We start from the raw sequence: 11,054 nt of genomic DNA on the forward strand, positions 1-11,054 counted from the left end.
ACCACGGTTGGGGCACCAACCCAAAGCAAGGCACACTCGCACACCTATGGGCAACTTGGTAACACTAATTAACCATTGCATGTTTTTGGATGGGGGGGACACAGTCATAGCAGAGACTCGAACCCTGGTCCTAGAGGTGTGGGGCCACAGCACCAACATGCCTGTTTCTGTGTTCAAAAATTTGCAATTTCCCTGATTTTGTGTGTCAGTTTGGGGGCAGCTAGAAACGCTAAAGTGTTTCACCTGGTGATGGGGGTGTCCAACCTGGTGGAATTCATAATGTAACAGTGTATTTTAGGTGGAGTTGGTGGACGTAAGGACTAGTCGTCTTCATATTGATTTCAGTTTTGGGTAGTTCACAAAAAGCAAGAAGATGCAGCCAAACTCTCATTTTTAATCTTTCTGAAAAAACGAACCATTCTCAGCCAAAAACAAGCCCAGTAAGACGGTCTGAACAGCAAAACGCCTGTCTGATGATTCACGTCGGGCAAACTGCTAAATGAAACTCCCCACTCATTTACAAGCGAGTGGCACCTGTGTTGCTGTGTTAAATAACCAATAAACCGCTCCAGCCCACAATTTAAACAGAATTACGTCCAGAGTTACGAGTGACACAGGAAGAATAATGATCAGTGTTCCTGGCCAGAAGCTGACAAAGATGCATTGGGGGCGGAGGCGGAGGTATGCAGGAAGCAGCCTCCTTACCCCACAGTCCCTCTGCTCCGCCTGGTTATTAGCAAACACCTGTGGCCTCCATCAGCACTTATGAGAAGTGGATGGGGAATTGGGTAACAAGAGCCCCCCCCCCCCCCCTCCACAGAGACCCCACCACTCAGGGCTACATGAATTGCAATGAGCACCTACATGTGATAAATCTCTCTTCTAGGTTTAGAGTGGATAAGCCAAGATCAGGCTCCTCCCCATCCGTCCACACAAGAAGAGCTCTGCGGTGAACTGGGACACCCTCAGGGGGCGCCGTCGCATCCGAGCCAGTGATCTGAACACGCCGGCAATACTACACCCTCATTGGATACTTCAGTGGTTCCGGAACACGGACCAGTAAGCGTGTGATGGGATGTGGTGCCGGGAGACGGCCAGGTGCGGACATGCGGCCGGATGGGATGTGGTGCCGGGAGACGGCCAGGTGTGGAAATGCGGCCAGATGGGATGTGGTGCCGGGAGACGGCCAGGTGCGGACATGCGGCCGGATGGGATGTGGTGCCGGGAGACGGCCAGGTGCGGACATGCGGCCAGATGGGATGTGGTGCCGGGAGACGGCCAGGTGCGGACATGCGGCCGGATGGGATGTGGTGCCGGGAGACGGCCAGGCGCGGAAATGCGGCCGGATGGGACGTGGTGCCGGGAGACGGCCAGGCGCGGAAATGCGGCCGGATGGGACGTGGTGCCGGGAGACGGCCAGGCGCGGAAATGCGGCCGGATGGGACGTGGTGCCGGGAGACGGCCAGGCGCGGAAATGCGGCCGGATGGGACGTGGTGCCGGGAGACGGCCAGGCGCGGAAATGCGGCCGGATGGCACGTGGTGCCGGGAGACGGCCAGGTGCGGAAATGCGGCCGGATGGGATGTGGTGCCAGGAGACGGCCAGGTGCGGAAATGCGGCCGGATGGGACGTGGTGCCGGGAGACGGCCAGGCGCGGAAATGCGGCCGGATGGGACGTGGTGCCGGGAGACGGCCAGGCGCGGAAATGCGGCCGGATGGGACGTGGTGCCGGGAGACGGCCAGGCGCGGAAATGCGGCCGGATGGGACGTGGTGCCGGGAGACGGGCAGGTGCGGACATGCGGCCGGATGGGACGTGGTGCCGGGAGACGGGCAGGTGCGGACATGCGGCCGGATGGGACGTGGTGCCGGGAGACGGCCAGGTGCGGAAATGCGGCCGGATGGGAAGCGTTCCAGGTGCTGCACGTCCAAGTTTGGCCCAATTTAGTCCATCACTACTGGCAGCAGAGCAGGCATAGGCTCAGGTACTGCAGCTGGTCACATGGTACCAGAAGCATTACCATAGTTTGACTCACTGGCAGCACCCCCGACCCACAGAGCGCAGAGCAGGCAGGACCAGCACCCTCTGATCAGCAATAAACTGCAAATCCACTCAAACAAAAGGCTTTTACTTATAATGACAGAATGTTGCCTGTTCGGGGGGGTTAGGGGCTGGGGAAGCCAGGAAGATTACTAAGGCACTTCATCACTGGCCTGCAGAACAATCCAGGAAACATGGGCCGCTACGCTAAGTCACAGGAAACCACAGCAAATATCTAACACAGGAAGTGTCCAGATATAGGAAATACCTCAAACCCCTGTACAGCACAAGCTTATACACACACACACACACACACACACACACACGACAGGTTAGCACACATGGTCTTACACACTGGCCCCGAGCCTAACTGTGCAAAGGCCAATATATTGAAAACTACAGACACGGGACCTGTTAAGCAAGATGCGTCTGCTCTCGACATCCTCAAATACATTCTAAAAAAAGCAGTATTGCGGTACTTAAACTGGGGGCCAAACACTGACCATGTGAGGAATTTAACACCACATACAAAAAGGCTCTTTTAAAAAAAACCTGCATCCTGACAGTGCTTTCAGTAGATAGGCAGTGACTGGGAATCCGGACTGAAGCTGGATTTAGATTGTGTAACTGACCCCCCTCCCCCTACACGGCTCATTCCCGTCATGCACAGTGACTCTCCTTCGGTACACAACAGCTCCAGTGCATCTTCGCTCAGTGAGGCTGTGAGAAGCAGGACTCTAATCAAGCACGACGCGTACCGCATCCACCAAGGGTATAACAGCATGTCCCCCGCTGGGACTTAACGCCTCAGGCCCATTCCAGCCTTGCAGTCACCACAGCTCTTCTTAATCCCTCATCTCCACGGCCCCCCAGGGACACCACCCTCCCCCTCCTGAGAATGGGATGCAGCCAGCACCCCCATCAGAAAGCAGTGTGCGAATACCTCCCCCCCACTGACCAATAAAAAGATGATAAAATTAACAAGTCAGGACAAAAACACAAATCCACTCCCTCGCAGCCGTTCGTGAAATGCCAAAAGTCTGCATGTGCACGTCTTTGGGCTCAACTTCTTTCGGGAAGGATGCAGCCTGTAGTCGGCCAGTGCCATGCACGGCCGCTGGAAACACGCCGGTCACTCGCTCTTCTGGCGGGTGCCCATGCCATTGTGTTCAAGGCCCCCCAATGCCAGGCGGCGGGGACCCCAGCGGCGGAGCAGGGCGCCCGGGAGAAGGGCCACACAGGCCAGGGTGAGCAGCTGCAGAGCTGTGGCCCAGGTGAAGATGTGATCCAGGGAGGAGATCTCTGAGAGGATGGAACCAGTGCGTACACAGATGAAGTTGTAGGGGAGAAGACCTGTGGGGGGCAAGAGGGAGTATAAGTGGGACTCTACACAGCATATACACAAGTCATCGAGTGATTGGAGGGCATAACAAGCCAGAAGAAATCCAGAAGAAATCTGGGATTGACCAAAGACATCAATATTCATCAAAACACATTAAAAATAAAAACATAGCACCGGAGGGTTGCATCAGGAAGCAGGATTTCTTGCTTAACGGATAACTTGTCAGATTTAAGGTACCCCAGTTTAAATGGCCTTTATCTTTGTTCAATGACACTTAGTCCAGACGAAACTACCAGTCAAAGGTTTTTCCACGCACTGACATTTTCTACATTTGCATGTTACTCACTTAACATTTACTAAAAAATACACTCAGTATTCTTTGCTACAAATTAATTCTGCAGTATGCTCACCATCCGAGTATCTTTATTAGCAAGAAAATGTCATATCTTTGGTTCATCAAAGTAACCTGTTATAACAGCAGGGAAAATTCAAGGCACTCTTTCGGAGACATTAAACACTGCTCTGTTTCAGGGGATGAAACAAATCACTAGTGCATCTGACTGAATCTGACTCTGCAGTCACCACACAACCAGTCAATAGGATGTCTGACATGCACTGTTACAGACTCTGTCCATGTTATAAAGCAGGGGTGGGCGGTCTTATCCGCAAAGGGCCGGTGTGCATGCGGGTTTTTGCTGCAGCTCCCTAATTAGATTACTTAGGTCACCAATTAGACGACTGATTGGCTGAAGAGTCCTCACACCTGGATGTGAACAGCTGACCTAAAGGTTAGCCCTAAAACCTGCAAACACACCGGCCCTTTGTGGGTAAGATTGCCCACCCTTGTTATAAAGGAAACTTGTTTTATTTGACTTATCTTTTCACTTATAGTTCTTTACTCACCTGTCCAATGCTTAACAAGACAAAACTTGTGGGGTGCAAAAAAAAACGTTTGACCGGTAGCGTATCTTAAATCTGATGAGTTATCTGACTAAGCAAGTAACCCTGGTCCATGATACGGGTCCCAGCGAAGAGCTAAATGTGCTTGGGTTTCATTAGGGGGAGAACGAGACAAACCAGGGGGAAGCTTCCATGACTCGTCGGTGCCGTCATGCTACACTCACCGATGAAGACGGAGAGAATGAACAAGCTAATAGGAATGTTGAGGACCGGCGATGCCATGTTGAGGAGCCAATTAGGAGTCATGGGGAAAAACCTCAGGAAAAGCAGGAAAAAGAGCAGGCTGCTCCGATTCTCCTCCACCTGGAAAGAGAAACAACGCATTTACATCATGAATTACAATTCCATTTAAAAAAAAAAACCTTAAAATATATTTTACACCTGTTCCATTTACAGGGACAGGTGTATCTTCAGTTCATTCAGATGAAGGACACCTCACTCAGGGGTTCACTAAGCCCTACAACGTCATTCATAAATATTTCACGGAGAAGAATTAAAGATACATGAGACACTAAAGTGCTGCAATACTGCCGTCCAGTGGGCAAAACTGCTACAGCAGTTCCAAGTCCAAACTATTAAACTGAAAATGGAAAGGTACCTAAACACACAGCACCCAGCGGACACCGAGAGCACTGTGCTCTGACCGACCTTGGTCTGCAGCAGGGCCACCTTGTCCGGGAACAGCCGTACGACGTAACGCCTCCCAAAGACACGGGACAGGAGGAAGCAGAGTGTGGAGCCAAAGGTGGTGAGGACACATGCCAGAAGGAGGCCCTCCCATGGTCCGAACAGAGCCCCCGCCAGGATATTCTGGGCACAGCATGGTTACCATGACTGCTCAGCGCTGATGCAAAATGTGAGTTTACAGGAACCAGACTCACACCAATCACACTAAAGCAATGACCCTCTACTGTTTACACACATTTCAGATTTAGTATATTCTTAACAACTCCTGAACGATTAAGAAAGTATATATAACCCGCTCCATGGGTTACAATGCTCCATGTTGCGATATTTTGACTTTACGATAAACGATTCCACTTTTAGTACATTATTCAATAAATTACACAAAATATTCAACAGCTTTATTATAAAATAGGCTATGTGTTAATGTTTTTGCCCAGCTGTAGGCTAATGTAAGTGTTCCAAGCATGTTTAAGGTAGGCTAGGCTATGATGTTTCTTAGGTTAGGTGTACTGTATTACAATGCATTTTCACCTTATAATAGGTTTATTGGAATGCGAACCCATCGTAACCTGGCGAGAGGCTGTATATACATATAACAGCACATCTATGTCATTTGTGTTCATTTTTGTGCAATATTTTTTTATGCCTGAGGATGTGTGGTGTAACTTTAAAATCATACATTTCATACTCAGGCTTAATGAGGACGCACTGCAGAGTACATTGTAGTGTTTTTGTAGTCTGACACAGTTAAAATGTAATAAGACCACAGGCGAATCTTTATCTCCTTGCGACTTTCTACCTGTATGTCTATCAGGATGGCCACACACCCCTAGATACTGGAGGAAAACGAAGTCTGAGGTTTAGAAACATTTTGTACGCCCCCTACTGGGCACCTCGCGGGATTGTGGGACACCACAGACACTCACCAGGAAGGAGGAGCCGGGGATGGCAAAGGCCTGCTTATAGAGATAGGCGCTGCAGAAGAGCAGCCACACATAGCTGGCGTGTTCCGTCCGGTAGAAGCGCAGGAGGGCTGCCTGCACCCGCAGCTCGTCCAAGTCTGAGGGGAACCGCAGGCTGCGGGAATGCGAGGCAGGGCGGGGTCAGGGAGGGGGAGCGCGGCCGGCGTTAGTCACTATGCTGCAGTGTTAAATCGCATAAAAGGTGTAGGGATGCAAGTTGCTAAGCAACAAAAGAAATTTCCAGTCACATACATGGTGTCAAAGTAAAGATGGGAAACTGGCATTAAGGTGGGTGTATTTCGGCTTTGCACACCTGCAGCAGATTCAGAATAAATGTGCAAAAAGCCACAAGAAAAATACTTCATGATCTTTATTCACTTTTTCAAAAAGATTTTAGGTGATGCTGCTGCTTAGTATGTGTGAGAATAATCATTGTGAGAAATTACAAGCTGGATTTATGGTTTTTAACCTGATCAGACTCAGTCTCCCCATTAAGAGCAGACAGACGGGAGCGGAGTTTCTGCACCTGGCAGGGCAGGCGAGTACAATTATGGGATGTCACTATATGTGATTCTACTCCTGTCCAGCAGATGGCAGGCTAACTTCAGGGCTGCTTCACGGCTAACATGAAGTGTCAATCACAGCACAGTTTGATCCCGGGAGAACTAGGGAATCCGGTGGAAAGGATGTCAAGCCAGGTAGTGAGAGATGGCAAACTGTCATGCTCAATCCAACCAGGGGAGAAAACATAAATAATAAACAAACAAAAAAATCGGTACAGTTGAGTTTCTCCTGGATCCAGGCTGCAACCTCCAGAGACCCAGAGTTTCAACAACAACAGTGACTAAACTATAGACGGCTTCAGCCAAATTGACGCAACCCCTACATATGCTGTGTCCTACAGAGTGTCCTTCTCCCTGACCTACAAAGCAGAGCTACACAGAAGCCATTGCGCGGCTGCTGCATGCAAGCCCATGCTCCCGGGTTGGTCAAGGAGGTCCATCGCGATCTGGTGCTAAGGACAACCCCAACAATCTAATTTCCTGAACCCGTTCCTCGTTTGCACAGTAAACCCAGCCCAAAAAAAGCAAGAAGCTTACAACGCTTTCATTTAGGCAGTAAGAAGACACTGGTCACGGAGGTAGGCCACTTGGGCTTGGTTTGGGGATGACAGGAAGAAGGGCAAGCTGGGAAGTAACTGCACCACTTCCTCATTAGCAGGACGGAATCCTAATACTCAGTAGCAGGGATAAGGCTACAAAGCTTCAGCCTAACCCCACAATGCTGAATTGGTCCATGTGGTCTGACACGCACCGAATTCCCCAGCAGAAGCAACGCAAGCGGATCAAGACCATAACCCATAAGCTAGTAAATAAACAAACAGAACCATAACTTTCATTTAGCTTAAATTTTACTGCTTTATTACAGAGGACTTCAAGGCATGGACAGGTTTTCCGAAAGCCCTCAGAGGGAAAAACGTATTTCATTTGGTGGCATTTTTATACAGCATGGATTTTTTTTGTGTCGAGACTGTAGTGAAATTGACAGTCACTCTGCGCCTTCATCAGGCTCACAGGAACAACAAAGGCTGTGTGTGTGTGAGAGAGAGAGAGCTCCCCATACACCACCGCTCCTCAGCTGGGCTCTCTTGCTGGAGAAGATGTCGACTCGCGGCTCCTCGTTAAACTGTAACCCGATAAACGTCACATTCTAAAAAGCACAGCTCTCGAGACCGGGGAAAACACTCCTGTTCAGTCATAAAAGTAAATACTCCAGCAGGCCTCGCAAACAACCAGGCCAACCTGTCTCCTGAAAAGTGCCACTTAACAGGAAACTGCAGAGAAAATAAAACAACAACAAAAAAAAAAAAAAAACAAGTGCTGGGCATTCAGATGAAACCTTAGTGTGTCACACATACACAGACCCAACGCGACATAAACATCAGTTGTTCGATTCCACCCCTCCTACTGGAAACCAGCAGAGCTGCGTTTCCTGACCTCCGTATTTGGTGCCCTGCTCCTGGTGACCTTGCACCAGTGCACCTCCTGCAATCCATCCCTCTGAAATGATAACAAGAGGCCACACAGGTGGGAAAATTCTACACTGATCTGCTACACTTTCTGCAACATGATAAGATCTGTGATGGGCAATGTAATTGTGCCTATATAAATAATTTCCTGGAAGCCTGTAAACAGAGAGCATTTGGCTGCAACCCCAGGAACATCTCAAAGTATCCCTCGCTGCTTCCTGCTATACTAAGCATATATTTCTTTTTTTGGCACTGGTAGGGGACTGACTTACAAATGGAAATGAATATTATATAGCACCCTCCCCACCATAGCTGACCCAAAAACAAAAGGACGGCATCATAAAAACACATAACTGTTATGCAGGAAACATGCTGCCTGTCATAACTAAACCTTAACAGGATACATGTTTGCAAAAACAAGAAAGTCAGACATTACTTTGTTTCACTGTGCAAGCTCACTGTCAGATGATTATTGTTGCAACGCCGGTCCTGTGACCATGCTATATATGTTGCACTACAAAATCGAAAATTGCACACAGTAGCAAACAATGGGAGCGAAACGGCACCTGAAGCTGAAGCGAAGTATTTGCTAGATGCTAGATCACGACCGTAGCTGTCCCTCATATTTACATTACCATATGCATAGTGTATTAACTACTTAGATATGGACAGTGGGTCATTATACGGCTGACAGCACTGCCCACTCTCCAGCACCTGCTACACTGAGCGATACACCCAATTAACCCTACTATGTCTGCTCTCAGGCATCAGTGTACATTATTTACTACGGATGGCGGACGTAAATGCGACAGGACGTTATGCGATAGGACTCAAGTCGACGGGCGCCTGTATGTGTGTGTTATATACACACATCAGAGGGCACCCAGCCTTACTATAAAGACTCTGACCCCAACAGAGATATCTGGCAGCCATGACTGTCTGGGCACAGGAACAGATCTCTAACTTACTGAGCTACGCACCTCCCACGGAAAATAAATCGTAGGAATTAATATACACTACATGGACAAATTTATTGGGACATGCATACCAAGACATCTTGGACAACTGTACGCTTACAGTTCTGTAGGAAGAGTTTGGGGAAGGAAGGTCCTTTTCTGTGCCAGCATCACGGAGCCCCGGTGCACAAAGCAAGGCTCATAATCACATAGTAGCGCGAGTTTGGTGTCCAAGAACCTGACTGGCCTGCACAGAGCCCTGACCAACTCCATCAAACATCTTTGGGAAGAACTATAACGGAGATTGTGAGCCAGGCCTTCAGATCCAACATCAGTGCCTGACCTCACAAACGCTCTTCTGGATGAATGAGCAAAAATTCCCCCAGACACACTGGAAAGCCTCCCCAGAAGAGTGGCAGCTGTTATAGCTGCAAGGGGGGGGGGGGGTAGCACCATATTGATGCCTCTGGGTTTAGAATGTGATGTCATGAAAGTTCCTGTAGGTGAACTGGCCAGGTGTTTCAATAACTTGGTCCAATTAGTGTATCATTAAGGACAGTTCTTTGTCTGCATTTGGGGCAGAATCAAATACCAGAAAGAGAGACAGAAATTAAATAAAATAAGATATCTGCATACAATTCACACTCAATACACCAAGTGCCAGTCAGAAACAAAACAACGCCTCACCTCTTATGCTTTACTTGGGCACGTTAGATTGCAGTCAACATTCTACATTCAGAAACAGCTATAGATACAGGTGGAGAGTCTTGGAAAGCGGCCATCCCTTATCTGGGACGCTCTGGTAGGAGAGGACAGCACTGCCACATCACTATGAACCTTGACCTGTCCCAAAGGGCAGCTGACTGAATTCACTCAGTGAACGAGCTGTTAACAGTATACCATTTTAAAATAAAAGAAACGCTAAGATATGAAAGCAAACATCAGGTTGGATTCATTAGGGCAAAGTCTGCGGCTGCATTTAATGACGACCCCACACAAAAACAAATTGGCTCAACTCATATTGAAATACTTTTTATATCATTTTAATTAGAAACGTTAATTTGTAAGAAAAAACACATTAAAACAACCATGAACTAGATTAATATTCTGACTAAACGTCTTCAGTCATATCAGATCGATTGTAAAATGTGGGTCATCGGCGCACACGCCACTCCAACGGATGGCGTTTTACGCATGCTCTTCCCAAGCCACGCCCTCTTAGTGCATACCCCGAGCCACGCCCCCTTCGCGCACGCTCTTCACAAACCACGCCTATTCGCCATTCTTCCGTTTCCTTCTCACTGCTGGTGGTGTTACGTATTGAGACACGTACCTTAACAAAAATGTACCAAAGCACATGGTACATTAACCAATAAGGACGCGACTAGTATTTGCTTAATGTTTTTGGGCAACAATATCAGTTTCATAAAATTACTTAGTACAAAAAAATATATATATGAACTACACATATATTTACGTAATACCAAGCTGACCTATGCATCTACAATACATTATACACGCAGGTATACATATAGTTACACACTCAGTTTGAAATAATTTAACTATATACCAAGTATAAGCTAGTCAGGTGGAATTCGTCACTCAAAAATTCAAATATAATTGCCTGTACCTACCTGTATTCTTCGGGTTCTACCTCTTTCTCCGTTTGCACCTCTGCCTCATTTGCCCCTGGAAGGTGTCTTGGTGCCGGTGGAAGAAATTTAGACAGGAGGTAAAGATAAAAAGTAGCCACCGCGACCACAGCAACTAAACCAAAAGCGGAGCGCATGGTCCCCTTTCCCAAATGAAAAACTGAGGGGCTGGCGCCCGGTCGCCGAAACACTGACGTTATTTCGTAACGCTGGTGCGCAGACGGAACTAACTTGACAAATACGCGGAGCGAGCGGACAGAAATAAGTGCTGGACTGAAACTGGCCAACTATTCCGGGTATGAGGCCAGTTGCATCTGCAGTATCTCATTCAAATAATGTTACGCTTAAGGTTGTAAGGTTTATATTTTATCGTTTGCACTCATTTTGGGAGAGGTAATAGGGAATTTATTACTGCTTTACAGATATAG

At 48.2% G+C, this 11,054-nt stretch overlaps 2 protein-coding genes across 13 annotated transcripts; both read right to left on the reverse strand.

The window, feature by feature from the left end:
- Positions 1-374: 374 nt before the first annotated feature.
- Positions 375-1,886, reverse strand: LOC125725172 (tetra-peptide repeat homeobox protein 1-like). Of its 12 annotated transcripts, none has more exons than XM_049001878.1 (3): positions 1,697-1,844; positions 1,283-1,604; positions 375-1,236 (listed from the first exon to the last, which is right to left on the reverse strand). In XM_049001878.1, exons 1-3 carry the CDS (start codon positions 1,842-1,844, stop codon positions 966-968), a joined length of 741 nt encoding a protein of 246 aa, XP_048857835.1. In that variant the 3' UTR covers positions 375-965. The 12 variants fall into 12 exon arrangements, with proteins under 12 accessions (XP_048857835.1, XP_048857836.1, XP_048857828.1 ...); XM_049001879.1 differs by having other exon boundaries at positions 375-1,144; positions 1,191-1,236; positions 1,283-1,844; XM_049001871.1 differs by having other exon boundaries at positions 1,283-1,558; positions 1,605-1,798.
- A 224-nt stretch (positions 1,887-2,110) lies between these two features.
- Positions 2,111-10,845, reverse strand: LOC125725171 (transmembrane protein 41A-A-like). Its single transcript, XM_049001866.1, has 5 exons — positions 10,609-10,845; positions 5,954-6,104; positions 4,989-5,150; positions 4,505-4,643; positions 2,111-3,391 (listed from the first exon to the last, which is right to left on the reverse strand). Exons 1-5 carry the CDS (start codon positions 10,761-10,763, stop codon positions 3,171-3,173), a joined length of 828 nt encoding a protein of 275 aa, XP_048857823.1. The 5' UTR covers positions 10,764-10,845; the 3' UTR covers positions 2,111-3,170.
- Between the last annotated feature and the right edge of the window lie 209 nt (positions 10,846-11,054).

This window comes from Brienomyrus brachyistius, unplaced genomic scaffold, assembly GCF_023856365.1.
Source record: "Brienomyrus brachyistius isolate T26 unplaced genomic scaffold, BBRACH_0.4 scaffold62, whole genome shotgun sequence".
NCBI classification, from domain to species: Eukaryota; Metazoa; Chordata; class Actinopteri; order Osteoglossiformes; family Mormyridae; genus Brienomyrus; species Brienomyrus brachyistius.